At 41.9% G+C, this 25,413-nt stretch overlaps 1 protein-coding gene and 1 long non-coding RNA gene across 4 annotated transcripts in view; both read left to right on the top strand.

Moving 5' to 3' along the window:
- LOC125009941 overlaps positions 1-22,746 on the top strand; it is a 70,171-nt gene extending 47,425 nt beyond the window's left edge. Inside the window, exon 3 of one of the 2 annotated variants that reach the window (XR_007112997.1) lies at positions 20,315-22,746. This is a non-coding gene — a long non-coding RNA (uncharacterized LOC125009941). Of the gene's footprint in view, positions 1-1,043; positions 1,301-20,314 lie in introns of those variants that run through there. The other variant, XR_007112998.1, reaches the window with a different exon arrangement.
- Positions 5,460-8,984, top strand: barhl2 (BarH-like homeobox 2). Of its 2 annotated transcripts, none has more exons than XM_047588203.1 (3): positions 5,460-6,396; positions 7,077-7,293; positions 8,303-8,984. In XM_047588203.1, the coding sequence occupies exons 1-3, from the start codon at positions 5,829-5,831 to the stop codon at positions 8,613-8,615; spliced, it is 1,098 nt and encodes a 365-aa protein (XP_047444159.1). In that variant the 5' UTR covers positions 5,460-5,828; the 3' UTR covers positions 8,616-8,984. The 2 variants fall into 2 exon arrangements, with proteins under 2 accessions (XP_047444159.1, XP_047444158.1); XM_047588202.1 differs by having other exon boundaries at positions 5,463-6,396; positions 7,068-7,293.
- Positions 22,747-25,413: the final 2,667 nt, after the last annotated feature.

The raw sequence follows: 25,413 nt of genomic DNA, 5'->3' as shown, positions 1-25,413 counted from the left end.
GCGTGAATGTCCCCAAGACTGTCTCGACGTCCAGCACATACTGATGCGTCGTTGATAACTCATGTATTTACTAAGGCAAACAGTCCTGTGTGCAGTCTGTCATTTAGTCTCAGCAGTATTCAGGTCATGTTAAATCAATAGAGGGCACATCCACAAACGTATTAAAACACTTCATTTTAACCCGTCTAGATAACATTTAGCAGGCGCGGGCCAGTCATGAAAACCTAATGTATGATTATAACACGACGTAATGTAGAATTTCCACCATTTGTATGTATATTAACAGTTATTCAATCAAGGAGGCAGGTGAACAGTTAACGAAGCACTGGCAACAAAATATAGTTATTATTGACAATATTCATTTGTGAATATTCATTTTTTTTTATTTATTTCGAGATATGTTTCATCTGCTGATGCCATGTGATGCAGACAGTGGACTAAGATTTCTCAGTGTCATGATTTCCCCAAATTTTCACACTAAAGCACAGGTCTTCAACAGGGGGTCTGCGACCCTTAGGGAGTCCGCGGAGGCACTGCAGGAGGGTCGCAAAATCTTTGGTTGATTAGACATTTTTTTATATTTTATTTTCCCCCACAAATTTAAATTTATTTAAATACACATTAATCCAAAATATTTTAGTAAATGGATAAGGGATAGCTTAATATTGAATGTAAAATAATAATAATGTATATTTATAAGTAGCACTAGGCAGAGTTTAATATAGAACACATATAGTAGGTAGGGGGTCCCTACTTAATTTCTCCATCAGTTTGAGGGTCCTTGTTATGAAAAACGTTGAAGACTCCTGCACTAAAGGAAGGATTTGTGTGCACAATTTATTTTTGACCAAACTAATTGATATAGTAGTAACAAGTGTCTGTGCACTGTCATAGATAGCCAAAGTTGCATATTAATAATCTACCCTTAAATCTGATTGCAACCACATTACTGCGTGATAAACCGCCCGTTAAGCATCTGTACGCGACGTCTTTGTGCTAAATGTTAAATGACTTTGGTCTTGAATGTGATTTAATGTACGCAGCACATCAACCAGTCCACCTCTGTATCCAGAGTCGTCACGGCAGAACCACCGCAGCCATTCAGATTCCGGCTGGCAGGTGTGAAGTTTTGTCATTTGGAGAGCATCGGTAGCTGGCTCCGAGGTGAGAGTTGAGCAAACTGTTGCCGCGGTTGCACCAACATCTCTCACAAAGAGTCAAATTCAAGTGCACGAGTCACGTCCAAACCCTGGCAACTGAAAGGGGTGCATATACTGTCCTCATTACAAATAGGTTTCAAGTCTAATATATATACACACACACACACATATATATATATATATATATATATATATGTAAAGTTTTTAAAATAAAATTTTGGATGAGGGATTTAAATGTTTTTCTACGAAGTCTAAAATAAGCTTATCTTGGTTCCCAGGGCCATAATCAGAAAATAAAAGTTGAACACCCGAAAAGGTGTAAAATATAATTTCTCAAAAAAAAAAAATAAATAAATAAAAAATAGAGAGAATGAACGTGTTCATGGACCAGTGAGGAATTACTTTTTAATTTTAGCCTTGTAACTCTCTGGTAGAGGCAAAGATGTCTGTGTTCACCCTGAACTTTTGTGTCAATAGCACCCCGTTCATTTCCCACTTTCCACCAGTTCCTCTTCTAAACCACACATTCCTGCTCATCTTACCCTGACCTCATACACACACACACACACACACACACAAAAGAAAAAAGATTAAGTGTCTGATATTTGCCCGAGCCAGATACTTCAAAACACATAAGACCCCTGTGTGCCCAGGTGCTAAAACGGTCTTGAAGTCTGGGAGGATATTTCACAAGAGGTTCGTTTTCACTTTACTAGAAGTAAGTCATCATTGCAACAGGCTGATATTCACCAACTTGATTCCGGGACTTAAAAGGATTTCGATTTTTAGCATTGTGAAGAATAACAAATCCTCTAATAGCCTTATACGTCTTGTTAATAAAAGCATTTCTCTTGCTTTGGCCCTGACCGGCGTGAAGTGACGTCTGTGTGATACCGGTTTGATTAGTCACTGTGATCTTCTGACTTCATGCATGCATATTAGACAGCTTGTTCTTTTGCAGCATTTAATCAATGTAATCACCCCCTCCATCTGTCAAGGGCAACTTTGATGGGGTGGCCGGTTGCAGCCCTCACACGCTGACACGTTTTCATGCCATAACAATGTGAAGTGACTGAGTGCGGGATGTGGTTCTGCTGCTCCTCATTTAAAGTATTTATTTGCAATTTTCCAGAATAATAGCGATGCTTTAAAATTATTTTGAAAAGCCATTATTAGGGATAACAGCAGGTTGGATCATATACACCTAAAGGTAATTCCACAAAATGTCAATTTGTCAAATTCTATTTGTTTTACCTAAGTAGTATTTGTTTGGACGTTATAATGGAACTCTCCTATGTTGATTTTAATTTTATTACAAGCAAGAAATGTAAGGATTTACATTATATAAGCTGCATATTGGTAGCCATGAGTTTAGCTTTTTCTTTTGAGGACCTAGAATTTAAATTATTATTATTACCATCATCAAAATTAACTTAATCGTAGTTTAGTAGAGAAATAAATAGATGCTTTTAAAACGAGCAAAAAAGAATTGCATGCGCAATTTAAAAACCCTGTTTTTGTTTTTTGACATTTCCCCGGAAAAATTGCAAATATACATTAAATAAACGAAACCCAAGCTGTGTTATATTTACAACAACTCCTAGTTTTATTTAATGCTATTACAGAGACAATTACATTAAATCCCGCCTTTATTTTTAACCTTTACCGTGTCCTGTTTTAAAACTTGCGCAAAACTCTCCTAAGTCTTTGTGCATGTCCGGCTGCTCCAGCACCCCCCACCCGCCCCCCACCCAACCACCCACACGCCACCACCACCACCACCCCTCCATCCCTCCATCCCATCCCGTCCCAGCAGTGACTGACAGTCTAAATGCGGGGGTGTCTCTCTGTAAACGCTGCAACTGTGCAACCTAAAGGTCGCCAGCGGTGAAGTGACAGCTTACACGCAAAGCCGCCAGAGAATCAATATGGTGCCAGCCACTGTTGCACCGTCCCCATCATCGACCATCAGCTGAGGCCAATAAGACGATCCCCTAACTGGTAGCATTCAATTTGCTCCCGCGGCGCCTTAAATCTAATAAAGCGATTGATTGGTCCTGTTTTCAGTTGATGAGCAGCCCGTGCGCCTCTCCGCACATTGACTGACGTGTTTAAGCATCGCTTTGATCCGATCTGAGCGATTTGTAGGGAATAAGGTTCCGAAAAGGCCTGATTACAGGCTGCGTGTGGACAGGATGTTCTAATTGGCGCTCCACTGTGTCGAGAATGCGCGCTGTGAACGTGCGCCTTAAAATCTCGTTAATATGACCGGCTCCATCCACCGTGCGCTATCAGTGGTCGATAACCGCAGAAAAGCGAATTCTGTAAGTGAAATGTAAAGCAATTCTGCTCGTTAAAGGGCAGCTGAGGCCTCGGTTTGCTCTTGAACTTCACTCCAGCACAGACTGGCCTCGCTTTTGTCGCCGCCTTGTGCTCAAACTCTGCCTGCATTTTATGCGGGAGCAGGATGATCACCTACTGAGAGATAATCTGGGAGTAAAACCTTATTCTCCTTCTTTACCGGTTAGTCCACTGTGAAATTTAATTTAAAGCAATTAATGTAAAATAATAAGCTTTAAATTGTCCGATTTTAAAGTATGAGAGAAAACGCGTTTAAAAGTGAAATGCTGGCCTCAATATTAACATTAAAAGCAAAGCATGAATAATATATTATCAACAGAGATTTGTCATAATAGAAAAGGTGGTAATTAGTAATAACTTAATAACTTTCATTTTCTGCTGCAGTCCCCGAATTTAATATATAACCAAAAAAAAGAAAAGAAAAGAAGACACTTACTTATTTTGTGGAATTAAAAAAATAGATTTGCAACAATCTTCACAATTTGTTGAATGCAAAGGCAAAAATATATAATTTTTTTTCAATAACTAAACACTGTCCTGGATTTGCTGTTGCTAATTTCAAAGTCAAATTAAATCGAGAACAAACCTATAAATCCGGATTTCTGAGCAGCATAAAATAATCTTCATCCGCCTCACATGAATAACCATCACCCATCAGCACCATCTTCTGTGCCAACCTGCCGGGGGAGGAAGAAGGAAAAAGGGAAATGATAATAATAACGGGAGCTAAAAACCCTGCTCGATGATCCGTCCACAAATTCAGGGAAAGGTTGCGGTGACTGTGGAGAAAGAAAGCAAGGAGAAATTACATTTAGGTCCGTCAAAAGGAGGATGAAAAAAAAATATATATATATATCATGTGCAACCACCTTCACCTACCTATGAGAAGTGGCATTTCCCATCATCCGGAGAGTCTGCACTTCCAGAGCTGCAGCCTCTCTCTGCAGACACTTTGTCAGCTTAAGCCGCACATTTTACCCCCCTCCACATCCTTCAGATCCGCGTCGAGAGGAGGAAAAAAGTGCTGAATTTCTACTACCTTTGAACGCTCATTAGCACCTCATAATTACTTTACTAATTAGGGTGACATGGTTATTAACAAGATGCGCTGTCATGACAGTCACCGCTACTCCTCCCCGCTCCTAAATATGTCGACCTTGCGGCTCTCAGAATATATCCATAAAGATAGATCAGATGCCATCCCTTGACACCGCAGCCGGTTATCTGGGCGCCTCCGTGGCCTGATTTGCCGTGTTTTACATTTTAACTTTTTTTTCTCTCTCTCTCTCAACTCAAAAACTCAAAATGTAGCCAATTCCAAATACGGCAACAGTTGCGCATTTTACGCACAATTTTTACGAGTTGAAGAACCGTTAGAAAAAAAAATAAAAGTCTAACGTCCGTACATGAATAAATAAATGTTACTTGTTTGTCCTACCATGCTGGAGCTGCCGCTGAGGATTTCCTCTTCCCTTTAAGCTGCGCTTTGTAAAATTATTTAGAGCTCTTAATTTAATTTTTAAATTTAAAAATTCTCCCACGCCTTTTCTGTCGCGCCCGGAATTTCTTATAAAACTGTTTCCAGCGTGGCCTGAAAGCACATGCATGTGTTTTTTGTTTTTCTTTTTTTTTTTTTGTATTTTTTTTTCCTCCTTTTTTTTTCAAAGAGCCGTAGCCTACTAAACTCGGCGCGATGGTTGGCTTGAACCGTCTAGATAAAGAAACAACTCCCCGATTGGCTGAGGCGCCGGAGCCGGTCGGGATGCAAGCCAATGGCGTCGCAGGGAGGTGGGCGTGTGGGTGGGGAGGAGGGAGAGAGAAAAAGGCGTCGAGTGTTTATTATAAAGGAGAAAATATTAATTCCCCCTCGCCGTGGGCCGTGACGTCAGTATAGGAAGTCATTGTAGAGCAACACTGGAGCGATTAGCAGCAAAAAGGGGGAGCCTGATGTCGAGGAGTCAGCCCTATGTATATCTCTCTATACGCCTCAACTTTTAACACAAAGTTCAATATCCAAACACTAAAAGGGACGTGGACTACCAGACCCACACTTTGCTTTTTCGCATTTTCATTGAATGTAACATCTTGGACCATAGTCTGAGCCGCTTGTAAACGTGGATTTTGTTTCTTTCCTGGGTTTATTTATCAACGTCTTTTTTTATTATTATTATTTCACTTTATTTTATTTTATTTTTTTTTTATATATATATATATAACTCTGAGTTAATTTGGCTGATTTCTTGCGATTTGCACCGGAGGAGAAGCACCTCGCTGTTGTTATGAAGACTTCATCCCACCTTTCTTAATATGGAAGGATCCAGCGGGTCGAGTTTTGGGATAGACACTATTTTATCCAGCGCTTCTAACTCTGGTAACCCCGTGCTAATGAACGGAGATTTTCGGCTCGGCGACAGCAGGACAGCGGATTTCAGGAGCCAGGCAACCCCGTCGCCATGCTCGGAGATAGACACTGTGGGAACGGCCCCCTCGTCCCCCATCTCGGTCACCATGGAGCACGGCGGCGATCCGCATCTGGTGCCGGACAGCCTTCAGCATCACCACCATCACCACAACCAGCCGCAGAGTTTGCCGCTGTCGCCTCAGCAGCAGCAGCAGCAGCAGCAGCAGCCGCTCGCCGGGGCCGGCTGCGCCCCGAGGACTGCCACCTCCTCGTTTTTAATCAAAGACATTTTGGGCGACAGTAAACCGCTGGCAGCCTGCGCACCTTACAGCACCAGTGTATCCTCACCCCATCACACGCCAAAACCAGAAAGTGCCACGGCTCCGGACGGCTTCAGGCCCAAGTTGGAACAAGACGAGAACAGAAGCAAGTTGGACAGGAGAGATGACATTCAAAGTGAAATGAAATGCAACGGTAAGGGCACATCACGTGTTATTTACCTGAGAAAGATGCCATGTGCTGCCTGCGTCGTTTACTAAAACATCTCATTCTTTTGAATGCAGTAGAGATTGTAGGCTACAAAAAGCCTAAACACAGCTAGGGACTGGGGCAAATTACACAATTGCGCATTAATGATAATAATAAAATAATAATAATAATGATATTGATGATAAAAATCTAAATGATCAGATTCTTTGTCTTATTCTTCCAGCTTCCTTTATTAGTCTAATAGATGTGAAAACAGATGTAAGCCTGGTGATTTTCCCTGTGCGCGGGGCCTCCCTAGTGGGTCAATTAGAGAGATTATTGTTCTTCCTAGAGGGGGGATCATGGCGCACTGAAACACAGCTACAAATAGAGATGGATTGATATATTGATTTCTCGTTTTCTGAAAGAAAAAACTGCGCGTGACGAACACGCACAAGTTTCTTTTATTGCTTTTTTTTTTTTTTTTTTTTTCTTGCTCCGCCACACATGTGGCAGAAGAAGTTGTTGGAAGTTTGACGGGAGGCTCATGCACCGCTCCGTGTCATTATTTTTTATTCCATTCCGAAAATATATATGTGCACTCTGCATGCTATGTGGAGGTTGGATTTTCAAGGAGGCCTTTCTTTTTTTGCTTAACTGCAACTCTTTCGCCTTAGGGACTAAAGAAGAAGGAGACCGGGAAATCTCGAGTAGCAGAGACAGTCCACCGGTGCGCACGAAAAAGCCTCGGAAAGCACGGACAGCCTTTACCGACCACCAGCTCAACCAGCTGGAGAGGAGCTTTGAGCGACAAAAATACCTCAGCGTCCAGGACCGCATGGACCTGGCCGCGGCTCTCAACCTGACGGACACGCAAGTCAAGACCTGGTACCAAAACAGAAGGTAGGCGGCCATCATCCTTATTATCATTATTATTATTTATTACTATTATTATTGTTAACACCTGCACAACAGAACAGCAATAACCAAGCCTGATCGAAGAGGCGCAACAAGAACTTGAATGTTTGGTCCTGTAGGGGAAAAAAAAATAAAAAAAAAAATACCACGCTGATGAGACAAGAAATTTTGTCACGTCATATTTTTTTTTTTCCTTGAAGTTGCACAATTATTTTCCAGCTCCTTTACTTCAAATTTGAAAGGCCTGTGTTTATATTTTGCACTGCTTCTCCTTCACACCTCTAATTCAGTCAGTGGGACAGGAAGTAAATCAAATCATGCCGGGATTATTTTAAATCGTTTATGGCAAACTCCTTGTTTTTAGCTTCAATTGTTTTTATTTGACAAAGAAATACTATTTAATTTACTTCCTGAAAAAATATACATATAAAATAAAATGCAAGACAGAAGTGAGGCACACATTTAGACACGTTCAGTGATGCAGTGTCTCATTTCATGACTAAGATGTTTTTATAAGGAAAATCACACGGGGAGTATTCTGCAAATAATTTATTTTAGTGGTTCCTATTAGTTTATCTTAATTGTTGAATTATAGACTAAAAAATATTAAATCGGTGCATTTATTAAATTGTTGCAAGGATCTCTTATCTAAATGTTTTTCCTCCACCGTATTTGTTCCTCGTGCGCATCTTATTGCAAATATTCCCTCGCTTAAAAAAAAAAGATCTTTTGAAATTGTTCACCTTCAAAACAAAAAGTTTATTTGAAGACTTTATTGTACAGTCTATATTTATTACCTTCACATTTTTATCCAGAATCTAAGAACAGTTTGGACACAGTTCTCTCCTTTTATTTTTTGCCTAATTAAACCTGAACATATATCCGTGCCTGCAATAATTAGGCCTCTGCATACCAATTGAAGGGGCGTTTGGGGAATAAGCAGAGAGCGAAGTGATTAAATAATTCATCTGTTGTATTTTGATCTGATTTCCAGGACGAAGTGGAAGAGGCAAACGGCGGTGGGATTAGAGCTCCTGGCTGAAGCAGGAAACTACTCGGCCTTACAGAGAATGTTCCCGTCGCCCTATTTCTACCACCCGAGTCTGCTGGGCACCGTGGACAGCACGACGGCAGCCGCGGCGGCCGCAGCCATGTACAGCAGTATGTACCGGACTCCTTCCGCGCCGCATCCCAGCCTCCAGAGACCTCTTGTCCCGAGGGTGCTCATTCATGGCCTTGGGCCGGGGGGGCAGCCGGCACTAAACCCCCTGTCTAACCCCATGTCCGGCACACCGCATCCGCGGTAAAAAAAAAAAAAAAAAAAAAAAAAAAAAGAAAAGGAAAAAAAGCGAAATTAAGACGATGACCAGAAAACCTGGTTGAACACGTGATGTGAGTAACTGCATCGGAACCACATTGCAGGACGCTTTTTCCTAACTGTCCACTCCCCCCCAAAAAAGACACATTTAAAGACATTTTACAGAAGTAAAGGAGGTATTTAATATAGGCCCGAATAGCCTAAACCCAGTCCTAAAGACTTTCTGTCCGGGCCCAGAGGACTGCTCATGTTTGATTGTTTGTTTGTCTTTTGTACAAATACACTTACATTAGCAAATAAACTTATAAAGTTTATTAGATGGAGAAGAACTGAATGAATAAAGAAGTAATGATACTAATTGAATTGTAGGCGCTTCTATTGAAACCGAGTCGAAATTTCTTTTTTCTTTTTCTTTTTTTTATAAAGAGAAAACTTTCACACCAGGAGATGGAGATGCAAAAAATCCAAAGCGTGTTTTTTTCCCACAATTTAAATTTAAATGCTGTCATAGTATTTACAATTAATTTGCAAAATTAGAAAAAGAAGAAAAAAAAAGAAAAAAAAAATCGTCATATTTCCCGTGGTCTTATTTTAGGCTCTTGCAGCTTGCACATATTGATATTTTAGCCATCGCTAATCCACATAATCCCAGCTCGCCGTATTTTAAGGCTGACATCATTTTCTGACATGGATGCATCCAGCTAAATAATTTGTTACAGGAGCATATGGCCTTTAAATTGGGAGCTGTAGAAGCAGTGATCACCGACTGGAGGTCAGTTTCCACGCCTTTATATTTATGTTTACCAGCGCATATGCATATGGATGCGCAGCAGCTGATTGGTGGTGGGATGAATGGTTTTGATGAGTCGGGGTATACTGGGAATGTGGCCTTGGCTTAGCAGCTGTTCCCTGGGAGCACAGCAGACAATAAGCCTGAATTTCTCAGCGTGAGCGACCAGTGCAGCAGGATCAGGACAAGAAGCCTGCGAGAAAGAAAGAAAGGAAGAAAAAAGTGCTGATAATCTGCTCATTCTCAATAACCAATAGCCGTTAGTGAACTTGTTTCAGGAAGTTTTTTGGGGGGGAAATAATCGCAGTGTCCTCAGCCCTCGCTCGGTGTCATTTCAAGTTTTGCACCAATCTTGCTTTAGTCATTTTTAAAATTTACTTTCTAGCATGTTTACGCACTGGCACGTCTTTTTTAGGTGCTTGTCTTAATCTTATTTTTCTCTAACTGTTAATGCTGAAGCGTGCTGCTTCGGGACTAGAACAGAACAAATACAGCGCGGGTCTTGAATTAAATGTTATTAAAAGACTTTGATTTTATTTAGCCTCCTCTGAGCGCGCACCCCGGAGAATATGGCGAAGGGCCGCTTGGTGTGAATTAACGCCTCGGGGCCCGTTTGTTTGGGTTGCCTTCAGTTTTTTTTTCTTTTCTTCTTTTTCTTAATGCAGTGGGCCAAATTAACCTTTGCTGCTCTATAAAAATGAAAAACGCACGCAAGCGGCCTTACGCGTATCGTGTTTGCATCTTTGTTAAGACATGCGCAATAGTTGTTGCTCCGTTCCCCTCTGCCATTTCAATTCTGCTCGTGTTAGAGAAAAACACACAGCGCGACTGCATTTTAATGCAAGTTGATGATTGTTTTTCTTTCTACGCCGTCTTGTAAGGAAGGCGGCCATGCGCTCACACACCACCACCAAAACGCGTAAACACCCCAAGAAGAAGAAGAAGAAAAAAAAACCTCATGACAGCAGTGTCACCTCGCCAGTGGAGGCAGTAAACACGGGCTTAAGTTTATCTGTTTCTTAATACTTGGAACACATGTTAATGCGGCCTGTTTAAGCCGCCTGCTTGTCATTCAGCCGGTGGACACCTCCATCATCCATTTAGAGGAAAGAACAGCCCCGCTGGTTTCACTTTCTGCGTGGACAGCCCCGTTAAGGACTCACTGGACCAATTAAACGTAACCTCGTGCGTTTTCCTTTCCCTTTCCCTTTTAACCAAACTGCTAAGACGGGGCAACAGTTATTATTGGCGCCCTGGTTCGCGACGCAATTACGGCGCGCACCGTTCAGAGTAATTGCACTAACTACGATATCGGTTCTCGTTTAAAACTCGCGCGTAATCTGCAAAAACCCGCGTCCGAGAGCAGGATGCTGGAGAATAAATCGCTCCCGTCGCGGCCTTGTAAGCAATGATGGCGAAAACAGCTCTGGCCTGTATCGCCAGTGTTGGAAAATATTAGCCTACCATATTGACCCTGCAGCTCCTGCCCATTACTGCAGTATAGTGGCGACGCACGTTGTTCATATGCATGACTTCTGCAGCATTATTTATTTATTGCACTCTGCGGGTGGGAGGGGCGGGGGGAGTGTCGGCGGTCGTGCGGGCTGTTTCCAATTCATTAATAATAGGCTAAGCCATACAGCAGCGTTGCTTTAATAGACTGCCTAAGCCTCATGGTACCTGGTCATTTTTTTTCTTTTTTTCTTTTTTTTTGGCAGTGTTGCACATTTTAAATTTTTCATTTTTTTGTTAGTAATCGCGCAGATTTAAAGCACGCTGCGCCACGAGTTTGACTGGAATATTTGGCATTTGTTATGAAGTCGATTCTAGCCTCGATGCAAATTTATTATTGTGCTTTTTAAATGCGCACGGTGGAATTCACCCAAGACAAATTTAAGAATATTCTCCTTCCAGTTGTTATGCAAAAAAAAAAAAAAAAAAAAAAAAATCTCCTTCTGTTATGTGAGTCAGGACTGCAGTATAATTAATCTTCGTGAATTCGCGTCTGAGTTTTGGTGAAGATGAGCACTACTCGAGAAAACACCGACGCTGGTGGAAAAAAAAGGGCAGCAGACTTGAATAAAGAGGATTAGGCCTTTCTTTTTACATGGCGCATATTATCCAGAACAGATGGGCTTTGGAGAGTCGTTTTCTTCTTCCCCTTCTTGCCTGAAGGAACCTCGTTGGGCACTTTAATTGCCACTTTTTCCAACTGCTGTAATGGTGGGATATCTTTTTCATTACAATAATGAGGTAACACTTGCTCTCCTTGGCCTCTCATTATCACATCCCCTACATCACTCACTAAACACAAAATTTACCCTCCCCCTACCCCCCATAAAAAATAATAATAATAAAAAAAAACTTCGCGCTAAGTTATCTGATACGTCTTGTACACCTATTATCAGCTGCTGTCTGCGTGTCCATGCGCGTTGCAGTGGCTCATTTCCTTAAAAGAGCCCCCAGGAACGTTTAAATACCGGTTCGCAATCACAGTTTTTAAACTGTAAAGCTTCAGTTGGAAACAGGGACGCGCTCGGGTCGGGGGTCAACCTCGGCGCCACTGTAAAGCGTGGATGCGTCAAAGTGTTTGCGCTCATACACTGATCTTACTCCAAAACACACAAAACAAAACAGCCCGAGCCGTGGATGGTAAGCCTTGATGTAATCTCACCCCTCAGCTTCCAGCGTAATGCTCGGAAATAAATAGGTTACACGTAGCTGCTCCATTAAAACAGCATGGGCGCAAACTCCTAATTTAAAGCAACAGAAAGCCTTGAAAGGAAGGGCAGACCCCTGGCAGACCCTTATTAATTAGCATTTATTGTAGCATTAATGTAAAGTCTCAAACATTTACGGGGATGATGTAGTGTTACACATGTTTGTGGCGGTGTTGCGCATCATAAGGAGAAGCCTTAGCCTCCCTGACCATTACACGCATTAAATATTTAATGGCTCATATTGTGTTTATTGCTTATATTCTGAATACTAATCCCATTGGGGATAGTTGAAAGTGCATTCATTATTAGGAAATAAATTTAAAAAATGGTTTTACTTAAAGAAAAATGTAATTTTTAAATGTATCTACTGCATGCATTAAATATGTTAAATAAATTATTATTATTATTTTTTTAATTACACATCAGAGGATCATTAACAAGTTATTTTAAGAAACTTGCCATGCACAGATATAGTATGGCATGCAGCTGAATAATGAGATAACCTTAACTGCAAAAAGTTGCCATTTTCTGACCTGGTAACGTGTCACCTCCTGTTTCTCTGTGCTGATATAACAAATGAGTTAGGGGAGGTATATGTGGCGAATAGTGCTTTATGACTTTCCCCCGGCTGAAAATGCTCCCAAAGTTTGGTTGTTAAGAGCAGCGGCTAACCAGCGAACAGACTTGTTGACACGGAGGCTGCAAGCCATCCACTCGTCATCCTCATAAACACCCACCTCGCGGCTGAGCCCAGACTAGCGTGGACATCTGCAACAGTCCCGGCTGAATGATGCCGTATAGCTGCGACATATCATAGTTTAAATGGCCTCATCATTTCAGCAAATCCAGCCAGTTTCCCTCTCTCTTTTTGTCAAGTGACAGGACAGCTGATGGCAGAGAAGCTCCGCTACCTTTCAAGTTTCAACCAGGCGCCGTCACATGCGACCGCACAACCAAGAAGAAAAAAGTCTGTCAGCAGTGATGTCAAAAGCTTCAATTTTTACAGAGCAATTAGGGGTTTCATCACAGCGGAGTGATGTCAGGATTCATTACAGCTCAGCAACAGCTAATTGCTTCAAGGTTAAAGTAACAGATCTGACGGCATTATATTTTAAGTGACAGACTCAAATTCTGGCGGTGTTTCACGGAGCACAGCTCTGACATTAAGGGAGTGTGCTCAGGAGAATGGGGGCTGAGAAGCAGTAGAAAATTACTGCACATTAGGATTGTGATTGGTTGGAATAGCAGAAACTCTCTAAGGAACATGGGGACTGGTGTTTGGGTGACCCTCTGGAAGGAGAAACAAAGGACAATGTTACGTGCATTTCGCAAACACCCTTTCAAGTACGCCGTTCTTGAGTTTTGTGTCGGCCCTTATGGGTGTATGGAAAAACAACCCAAAGGCCCAATATGAAAAGCACAGTTACGTTCAAACTTCGCATCTGTTCGAAGTGCCTTTTAACACACGTGACCTGTTGAAATGAGGAAGAGTCTTATTGCAGTCGCCGCCACGCCTCCCAACTCCCGGTTCAACGGATGATTGATTTTTGTCCTGGCACTTGTTTGATTTGAACGCCTCTATCAAGGCCTGAAAGGTTAATGGCACGCCGTTTCACAAAGGCAAGGGGAACGGTGGAGAAGAGAAGCTCAAAACAACATAAGTGCGAGTGTACTTGTTTGCTAGCAGAGATAATATCTCATTAGATTCATGTCGCGACCACTTGCAGGGGTCCTGACCTTTACGGGGAGGAACCGCTATTGTGCAACGTCGAAACGGAAAACTGATTTTTGTCACTACAGGACAGCGGCGACCAGCCGAACACAGCACTTTCTATTAACGTTACGTTGATACGGCTGAATGTGTTGCGATGCAGTTGCCTGTTGAGGCGTTTAGCTTCCGCGGGGCATCCATTTGGAGTTGCTGCCCTAACCACGTTCTATATTTAGGTCCAGTTGTAGCTGGATTCTAATTTTCCACCAGTTTTGGAGGAAAGTACCTCGTCTACAGCTGCTAAATGCTCCGCTCTGTTCACCAGCTAGCTGCGTATTTTGTCTTGTCTGGTTTGGTGGTTCTCCGTTGACCGACCAAATACTTGACTGATTCGTTAGAAGAGTGAAACTGCAGGTAATCTTCTATGGGTTCATCACCACAAGCGACTCTTTTCACATGCAAATGTCAAATGCAACCCACCGTTAATGTGCGATATCGATCGTAGCAGATTTAAGACATGGCAACAGTGAGCGGAGGCAGCTGAAAGCTCCGGCTTTTGTCTACGCTAAGCTAACACCCTCCTGTTTAGACCTTTTCATGTCTTAATGACCCCAATTTAGGGGAGAAATCGAACGTATTTGAGCAAAATGAAATATGGATCGGGGCATCCACGCCAGAGAGCCGCCGGAGTCATTTCTTTTCAAATGAGCAGTTGTTTACCCTTGGCTTTCTTCTTCTTCTTCTTCTCCTCCTCCTCTTAAAGTAGAATACCTGATCCTTTGAACTGATTGTTTGTTTAACCGCTGCTGGGAATCAAGCATCCCCAAGGTCTGAGTAAGTGTTGATCTAAGGTTGGATTTGAAATAGCCTAATGAGGAACTCTTTGGATAATTAGTGATAGCTGGAATGCTTGTGGATAATTTGAGTGCTTCGCCACCCTGTACGAGAAGGGAGGGTGGATGATGAAAGAACAGAAAGATCAGGGTTAATGGAAATTAGCATGTCAAGTTAGTCCCTACCTCTCTGTTTTTGTCTTCCCCCCCTTTTTTTTCTTCTTCTTTTGTTCTCCCTAAGATGCGTTATTGTTGATGTAATGGAACAATTAGCAGCGCGGTTCATCGCAAGAATGAGGTGCTGTCGGGGAGGACAACTGCTGCTGCTGGAACTTCAACCAACGCCGAGGTAATTAGAGCGAGGGAGATGTCTGGAAGTGAGGTCCAGCAGGAAATGAGGAGGTGGCGGCGGGCCTATGGGGAGAAAAAGGCTTCCCCCCTTCTGTGCCCACTCGGTAGTCAGTGGGAGACCACAAACAAGAGCTGTGCCCAGTTCAGACAATCATACAAGTTTGGACTGGTCTGGACTAAACCACCACTTAATTCTGCTTCTGATAGCTTTGGTGGCTCAGCCGACATCTATGTGTGTGTGTGTATGTGTCCAGACACATAGGTGTGACTGGTGATAATAAAGATTTAGTCGAAATATAAGGTTACCACAAGGATCTGTTGTTTTTTCCCTACGCGCAAAAAACAAATCTTCCAAAGGCCAACGATGTGATAATGTAGAATAAAGGATTACAGTTATTCAAATGATCCAAAGACAGTGTTATTAGCCGTGTGATGATTGCTGCTGCTGAGAGCCGTACGTCGACTAATATCTCTGCGGCGGTAAAAGATGTCTTGTCGAAACAGGACCGGAGCCGGATCTGATTTTACAACATGGCAAAGCGAGGGGCGACGCTATTAACCTCATTTCCATCACATTGTTTGTTTTTGTTTTGAATCACAAGAATAAGCAGCGAGCGCTCGCTGGAGGTTGTGTTATGGCACAGTTAATTACATTTTTAAATTAAAGCTGTCTCCAGATCAACTTAGCGAAGGGTGACACGGAGAGCAGCGCGGGGTGCGAAGACGAGGACTGATAGGAGTTTACAAGTACCTGCGATGTGCAAGCACAGGCCTGCCGAGTGGTGAGATGTGATTAGGAGCTTGTGCTAAGCACTGTCTGGCCCTCTCACCACTTTGCTGCTGTGGGCTTCAGGCCAGAATGCGAGTTGTTGATTGGCGCTGCATTTCTAGATATTTCACAGCCGTCATCTCCGGCGAGGACTGGAATGACTCTTTCGCTAAATATGCCCATATTCAGACATACGCCCGCGTCTCATGCACACGGTGCGGCACGAAAGTCGGACAGAGTTGCTAAAATTGTTGCTAAATGGATAAGGAAGGATCGCATCACCGAGGGAGTCAGAAAGGTTCACTGAAACAATAGTCGTGTTTTTTTTTTTTGTTTGTTTTTTTTCCTTGGCAGTTGGAAATAAACAGAGCTTTTCCACAGACAAAACTGGTCTTTCTCTGCATTAACTATGGGTATGGGCTTTTTTTTTTTTTTATAAGGTTATTTTCCCCCATAGCCACACAAAGCAGCTACCCCCCTAGTTGAAGCGATTTGCTGTTCACAATGCCTCAGCTTAACCAGCTAGGTCAGGTCAAGTTGACTCACACAATAGGGACTTTAGTGTCTCACCCACAGCACAGAGTGTCGCAGAAACAAAGCAGCTCCCTGCAAGTGGGGCGAACATTTCATAAAGTCGTGGCTGCAGTCTATAAATGTCCCGTCTAATCTGTTATTTCTCGTCAAGCAGGCCTTTCATCCGATCGTCATACTTCGAAGGAGGAAAAAAAATAAATCGATACGTGCGAAAATGCTGCGGCGAATTAAGTTCTTATGCATTCGTGTCCGAGCGTGTTCATTTTGCTGCCATTATTTTAAACATACGTACAAAAGACTCCTCGAAAGGATGCAATAAAATCTAGGGTTGTCATGTCTGAAACAATGAGGCAATTGAAATTCTAAGACTACACTGTGCTGTTATTGGGCGATCAAACAGAGAGGCATGAAGTGACCTGTTATTACGTATTCTTGCGTCATGGCGAAACAAACAAAACTACTAGTTGATAATTAGCAAGGATTTTCCGAATGGATTGTGTTTGCTTTTCGAGGACTCGTCATCTCCAGCTTCTCAAGTGCGAGGTTTAATTATTTATTATGATGGTGACTTGAATGTTTTGGGGAAAATTGCGTCCGTCTGGGAAAACGGCAGCGGGCAGTTTTCGCCATGCGAGGCGGCCAGTTAATTGAGAAATTATTTAATAGATAATGAAAATAATCATTAGTCGCAACCCTTTGCGGAAGATAAATGTCACAAGTTATCCTGCACAGACAGGACCCGGGTTATATAATTGTATGACCTTTAGGTTTTACAGAATGTATGGGCGGTGTAACCTCATTAGAGCACGCCGTTCGCTGTCAGTGATCCACTCCTCTGAAATGACTAGGGGAGAGGCCCAATTACAGCAGAACATATGTGCGATAATAGGGAGATAATTGCATGGTGTTCACAATACTCATTGTAAGAGCTGGCAGCTAAGTCCTCACTCTGCCACTGACTGAAAAATAGATATCAGCTCGCTCGTTCCAGCCGCCTAACGCTGCGAAGCCAGTCTCTAGTAGCTCGTGCAAGGTACTGAACGGAGGTTTGTGAATTCAGGAATAAGTGAAATATTAACTAAAAATGCTTAAGTGATACTACAGCATGCCTGAATGCGGGAATTCAAAGAGAATTTCCTGAATACATCACAGTCTGAGTCTGTGTACGCAGTCCATACTTTATGGATGTGCACATCAACACCTACGGGAATTCGTATACAAAGGTCTCCCAGCATCAGCGCACAATGGCTGCATATAGCAGGAGATGAACATCTGATTTGTCACATTTGAAACGCTAATGTTTAAACCAAAAGGAAGAGCACACAGTAATGTGTTCATTCATCTGCATAAACACCACCTGTCCCGGCACAGACAACTCCTCAAGCAGCGAAAGTTTAGTGGCAGCCTGCGCGCAAGCCAATCAGTGGGGGCCCAGCTGTGGTTTCACGAACCCGTAGCGTTTTCAAGTGTCAGAAAGCGCTCTGAGTACTGTTGGTGGTGCTAGAGAGAGAATACTTTCATTTCATGTCATCCGCCAGCGAGACGAATAGGCGACACGATAACAAAAAGAAAAACAGGGTGCGCTATCACGATTGACATCCAAAGGTAATTTATGCTGGCCCTTTATTTACTCACGCAGCCTCCGTATACACACTGAGAGTTGTTCTTGAAGGCTAATTTGGAGCAGATTTGGCACATTGCAGGCCCTCTCTCCTTAAGAATTTCCATCATTTGTCTCAGCCATGAGCAATGTGTTATCAAAATCCAGAACAGCATTGATCACCTCGCCTCTCTCTTTTTTTTTTTATCGTTATCTTCCCTGGAACAGCTCCTTAGTGCCAAAGCTTTTGTTTGTTTTTCCTGTTGTTTTTTTTTTCCTGCACTGATACTAGAACAATACTGTCAGCTTCTGTCTTGACTTCTTCCCGAAAGTGGAATATGGCATGTTTCTGAAATGGTATCTGTAATGAAAAGGAAAGCTTGCCTCACATGACACCTTTTCAGCTGCATGGGAGGGACAAAGCTTGTAGTTTGTTTTGATGGTTAAAGAGGGGATGGCATCTGGCATCGTAATTATTTGAATAAATTACCATGCAGCACTGATAAATGAAACCGAAGTGCTGTCAGATCCTGATCAAATTCAAGATATATATATAAATTTTTTTTTATATGCACAATTCTCAGAAGCCGTTTTTGTTTTTTGTTTTTTTTAACCATAAGTCGTCCGCTCTCCTTGGCTGCAATATTTTTTCTTATTTGATAAGTACAATTCAATTATGTGTTCCTTTTGATAGGCGTAATTCAGCAGTGGAAATTCTTCTTCTTCTTTTTTTTTTTTTTTACTTAGTTTTTCCCCCCACAATTGTAGTTTATGTAATGGTCACTTCTTTCAAGTAGTCCACTTTCAAGAGAAGCTTTTAAAGGTAGAATTATGGATAAGTCGACTGTCACCACCAAAATCATAGGACTGATCCACAAGGAAGAAAGGGCCAATTAGAGATCATTTGGCAAAGAAGCTTTCGATTGCTTTCACTCTCGTATTATTTGGTCTTTTGTTGACCTCTGCTGAGAGCAAAGGCGGATTCTCTGACGACCAGAAAAGGGGCCGTCGCCGCGCTGCTCTTTCATCTGGCATTGTGAGCGCACAAGTGCCTGTGTCCGCCAACCACTTTAATCAACTTAATGCAACTGATACTGCCTGTTGTTATGAGCCGCTGGTTCAATTCAAAGGGGCCCACAGATGTGCGACGCTGCGGAGGCTTCTCCACAGACCTCTGCAACCAACAAGTGCTGTGCGGGTTAGAGATGGAGGCACGGGGAAGATGGGGGTCATGGGACATGCAGACAACACTCAGACAACCTGTCTGTAAAGCCATGCTGGTCCCTCTCTCCTATCCTTCCACATCCACGTCTTTACAAGGGCTACACACCACATCTGATGTGAAATGTGGGTGATGGACCTTTGTTTAGTTCAAAGGTTCATACCTCTTTATTCCTAAGTCCCTTTGTAAATCCTTGGGCCTTGAAATATGTATAACTGTCCTTTTCTTTCTAGCCATCTGAGGGCGAAATCAAAGCCAGAAGTATCTCTGAGAATCAGTTTGAAATGGAGTGTCCATATGGTGTCATCATTTCTTAACCTGCTACCTAGGATAAAATCCTTTGTGACCTTCCGAGCATGAACATGTACTATTTCCTTAGCGAGAGTATCGGTGACTGCGAAGATCGGATGCAGCTCCATAACCGTATGTCATGCCCTGTTCAAGTCAGCGTTCTAGCTAGTTTTCATATTAGTCTGAAGCACTAGATATTGTATGAGGTTTATCCGGTAAACCTGCCCATTCAAAATGCAGAACACCAATGTTGCAAGGAAGTGGTAATCACAAACTGTCTGAAAGTCCCGAACACTTTAGTTAGTCAGCATCAATATACTAATACCGCTCAAACCTTCATGTATCTGGTGCTTAATAGACATTGCTTCATCTTTAATTTTTCAACTGCTAACATTATGTTTGTGGCCTAAAATGTGCTGAAACATTGTTTTTGAATGAAGAGATTATCATTGTAACACATGTTATCATGGGTTTTTTCTATCCTTAATGTAACTAGGCTATAATGTGGTTTTGGTCCATTTAGAAATTGTCAATCTACAATGAAAATTTCTGTTTAAATAACACACATTATAATGGTCAACACTGAAAATGGCGTTAAACAGCCTGGAGTTACAGGCAAATCACACACAACCAAACAACAAACGGAGAGCACCAGAGCCACTGCATAATCATGGGCCGCCATATTGACATGTATAATAGTAGGGTGGCCATAATAATAAAAGGTGCATCTGGGATTTCATCTGGGGACTGAATAGGCCAATCGTGGGCAAATTCATGTTAATGTGTATTTAAACAAATTTAATTACTTTAAAAAATATATTAAAAAAAATGTCTAATCAACCAAAGGTTTTGTGACTCCCCCTGTAGTACCTCTGTGGATCCCCTAGGAGTTGCGGAGCTATGAAGACCTATGAAATAAGGGAACAGAAACTGGCAAACTCATCACATCGCAGATTAAGCTAATCCAACTAAGATACCAAGCTGGACTGGGATGGCACGTTTGCCCAAAGACAACAGGCTTGACTGATCTCAACAATCACATTATGCAATAATTTGACTATATTTATATTTATGACCGTAACCTGACTTCCGCAGACAATGGTAGGATGCCTGGCCTGTCCCCAGTTAAATTTGAAGTCTTTGGATGTGTCCAGTTGCGTCTAAAAGCAGTTGTACTTAACAGTGGGAAACCTTTCCAATGTCTTGTTTTTCTTTTTTTCCAAACGCATTACTTTGCATTTGGTCCTCTGACTTACCCGTGTGAATTTGTATGAACCAGAGGGAAAGAATCCCAAGAATAACATGAAAAACCCTCAAGTGATTATCTCTCTTAGAGAAAAATCTAAATAACAAGAGAGACAGTGTGCCGTAGCTGCAATGAAATGATTGGAGTTGATGCATGACAAAAATGATGATAACAGTAGGAATTATCTGATAATACCTGGGTCTATTGTCTGCTGTATGTAGGAAATTTAATTGAGTGTTGCAGAAGCCTAACAAAAGGACAGAGAGACACACAGCCCTCCAAGGCATGACATTGTTTTTGACTTGGCAAAGTGCTGAGCTCAACAGCAGACCACTAACAAGGAGACAATCACCCCTGAAGGAAGGATGCATACACAGAATGGCAGGAGGACTCTTCTTTAAAGGGAAAGTGGAAAGCACTCGATGTCTAATACTCCCGTGGTTAGTTCCTCAGTCATAACAAAGGTCTGCCGGACGGTAATTTTCATATTCTGTTTCCCCCGCTTCATTTCTTATTTGCACTGGGGCTCAGCATCGACATCAACATTAAGATTTCTCTTGAATATCAATTATTTAGCTTTTGCTTGGAGATCATTTTCAAAGCACTCAGTCAGATGAATAAGAAGTGTATCAACGTGCTTTTATCCAACATTGAGAACAAACCAATCTAAGGCATTGATGTTATTTCTCTGCTTTGTTGTCTGAATTGGAGCGCTGATCCCCGAGACACAGTGGAGGTTTTGTTTTTATCTTTGGATTAAGGAAGCATAGGCCTTTTTAAGATTGGAGAATGATCTCGCAGGGGTCAAATAACAGATTAATAGGTCCAGTAATGAGCTCCCTGGAGTGTCCAAGTCTCTCCGACTTCCCCAACCTCCATTATGTCCTTTTATGATGGATGGCGGCAAACATCATTCACACATCTCAAAGAAAAATTACCAGGATGCCATTTGTGTGAAGGAGAAACATCAGCTGTAGTGATATATCGTTCTGGTATGATGTTCTCTTTTGTATCTTTGTTTGTCATCCATGCTTTAACTGTCACTGCTGTCTCCTTTTGTTTGGTCTCCTCACACAGCAGCAATGTTAACACGCCGCTCTGGGTTTCTTGAAGGTGCTTAAAGGAACTTAGGTTTTAGATCTGGTGAATTTGTTGGCTTTGATCCAATCACCCTCTTGATGCTCAGACCACACACATGAAAATATGAATGACAAGACATACTTCTTTCTTCACAGCAAGACATGTACTGCTAAATCAGTACAAATCAGTCAAAGGTGGTTAAAATCTACACAACATTGCGACTTACTCATTTTATTTTAGACGTACACTGTCTGGAAATTGCCTTTTGAACGCAATTACATAGCAACTAAAAATATATTTGGACGGAAACAATCTTGCAATCTGGTTATGTAACATATTTATTGCCTGTCAGAATATCTAGTTATAGAGAGTACAGTATTAAAGGTAAAGTTTGCTATAATACAAGTTGAACTGCCTCTAATGCATTTCTTAACTTTTAATAAAAAAAAAAAAAAAAAACACACAATTGTTCCTTTGCTTTTACCTAATCATTTGCAGGACTATAGATGCTAAACTTGTCTAGTGTGAACTAGGGGTGGGTATTGGCAAGGACTTCACGATATGATACCTATCACAATACTTGAGTCACAATACGATACATTATTGTGATATTATGATATTGTGATATTCTGCATAGATCACTGAGACATTGTAAATGCAGCATAACATATAAGTCATATATTAAGTATAAAGTATACAGTGATAATTTATTGGAAATGGAATTGTGTCAAAAAACAATATTAATCCAACTGATCCATTTCCAATTTATTGCACTTGTACAGAAAGAGTGGTGGTGGAGGTGCGGAAGTCATTCACAATGAACCCAAAACGTGACTTTTTCTTTTAAAATCGATGTTAAGATATTCAAAGTCGATATTGTACCGGAAGAAAGATTATCGCGATATATTGCCATATCGATATTTTTTCCACCTATAGTGTGAACGCAGTCGATTTGTCCGTCCACCCCAATCACCTGCTGCCCTGTGTGTGTTTGTCTTATATTTGATTACAATCAAATAATATGATAAGATTAAATGTATTATATGTATGAATACTATTAAAGCTAACTGATATCAGGCAAAAACTCTTGGTCAGTCTTCGTTTGTATCTTTATATTTTACGTCCACTGCCTATGCTCTGCATTATTTGCACACGGCAGCAACATATGATTAAAGTGATAGAAACACATGGTTTAAGTGCTACTTACATTTCTCTTAAGGTATGGCTAGTATGACTAAGCGTATGCTATTTTCACACCTAACCTTCTTGGTGAAGTACAAATTAACTCTGGTGTGTTTGCCTGTTTAGTGCAGTTCATTTGCGCTGGTGTGAAAGCTGTCAGTCAAATTCTGGTGGGAGTTCAAGAACTCCACATTTTGTGAGTTGAAAGTCAAACATTGCAAATTTTCATCCACTCAACCTTATTACACATGGAGCACATTAGTTCCTGTGGTGGCACTTCATCTGGACATGAGTCTTGAAGTTTGGGATAGTGCAGTATAGGTTTAAAGTCTACTGTACGTCAGGCTGTGCAATCACCGCCATGTTTTTCCTCCACCATTCTAATGGTCAATAAACGACACCATTATCAGATGTATACACTGGGGTAATTCACAATTTTCACATATTTTTACTTTAAAATAAATCACTCGCATAATTTTTTTTATGTTATGGTATGCTGGGATTTTGTTCATTAAGCCCTCTGGAAGGTGGAAATGTTGCAGGAAAACCAAAGTTTCACACCTACCCGCTCTTTCCAATTTATGGTCAGCCTACTCTCATTGCAACATCTTTGATGAGCAGCGGGGAATGTTTAAAATCCTTAACAGTGTCGGCCTTGTCATCTCGTGGCTGATTAAGAAGTGTCGGGAGCAGAGCATAATCAGCTGCCAGAGCGGCTCCCCTGGTCAGATATCTCTGTCCACCATCATTAACTGACCTTACACGTGTAGTGAATAACCACAGGGGGAGGACAGACAGTACAGCAGTCACAGGAGACAGATCTCAGGAGGTGATTACTTTATGCTACACCATGGAGCGATGCTAATGACCTCTGTGCTCTTGCATTAATGGCCTTTGCTGTCACATTATCATGTGGCAGAGGTGTATGACGAGGTCCTCACCTCTCAGAGACAGTTTAATCAGAAAAAGCCATACTAATGCCTGGAATGAAGTTGGATGTTTAGGACGTGCGGGGATGAGCAACTGTGGCAGTGGCATCAGAAGTCAAAAGTTTTTATAATGGCCTCAAACAGTCGGGCAGGGGTTAAGGTGTTTGTGTGTGTTTTTCATAGGTATATAAGGGCGTAATATTCCAAGATGACGATGGATAGATGATAAAAGACTTAGCTGTTGATATTGAGCAACACTGTCATCTACAGCAAATATTAAATAAAAGCAACCAATCTGGCGTAACATTATGATGTAAATAGCATTGACCACATTGTGAAAATTCAGTGTTGTGCTGTGAAACTTTTGGACCTAGCTTTCATGTGGATGTGAGACACCCACCCACCTAGATCGGACCAGGCACCCCCACCCCATAGCAATGACACTCCTTGATGGCAGCAGCCATCCCCAGCAGGATGCAGCCTGACACAGGTACACACACAAAAATAGTTTAGGAACAACTCAAAAAACATGAGAAACAGCACTAGGTGTTGACCTGACCTCCAAATTCTCTACATCCCAAACGGATGTGCTGGAACAAGCCTGATCCACAGTGGTCCCTCCCCTCAATCCTTAGGACCCAACGGGCCCCCACTAACAACACTGTGTTGCCTTAGGACACCCTCAGAAGACCCATGTCCATTCCCTGAGGAGTCCCAACTGGTTTGGAGACACAAGGGAGACCTACACATGTAGTTGTTTTTGCATTTCTATTCGGGGGCTAAACCAAAACCACACAACATACTAACCAAACCCTTTTCTGGGAAAGAGCCAGACTTGCTAGCTGTTGCCCTCTGCTTCCAGTTAAGCTAGGCTAACTCCATCGTGACTTCAGCTTTATACAACGCTTCTTCTTGAAGTCTTTCTCTTCATTTATTGTTTTCTTAGTGAGGGAAACTTAAACTTTTGTTTACTTTCGCCTCACACAGAAAAGGAGAATAGATGCTACACAAAAAGACATAATCACCAGAAGCTGCACTGCCTCAGTGGAGAGGAGTCACTCATCCCATATTCAGCAACAGTTTCTTTTATAGCCTCAATACATCTCACACAGAGAGGGGAAAGCTTTATGTGTCTTAGGAACCAATTTCAGAGTCACTGATTGACTCAGGGGTCCAGCTAGAATGAATGCAAATCGAGGCAGGTGTATTAATGGGCATCTCTCTCACTGTATGAGGCGAGGACTTAACATGAAGCTAAATTGTTTGTCTTGTGCTTAAGGCTTATCTCTTCATTATATAGCTCTCAGGTGATTACCGCGGGATTTGGCCGATCCGTGGCTTATAACGTGAAATGGCGAAAACATTGCTGAGGTGTATATTGAGGTGGCAGGTGGGGAAATAAACGGTAGACAGATAATAATAAAAGATGGTGGTTTGTTTTTTCCAACCATTTAATTTTTTTGTATGATAATTAAGCCTCTTGGCAGCGTTTTGCATACGTATTTCCTTTACAAATGCCACAATTTGTC

Source organism: Mugil cephalus, chromosome 6 (genome assembly GCF_022458985.1).
Source record: "Mugil cephalus isolate CIBA_MC_2020 chromosome 6, CIBA_Mcephalus_1.1, whole genome shotgun sequence".
NCBI classification, from domain to species: domain Eukaryota; kingdom Metazoa; phylum Chordata; class Actinopteri; order Mugiliformes; family Mugilidae; genus Mugil; species Mugil cephalus.
This window is presented reverse-complemented; position numbering and strand designations above follow the sequence as displayed.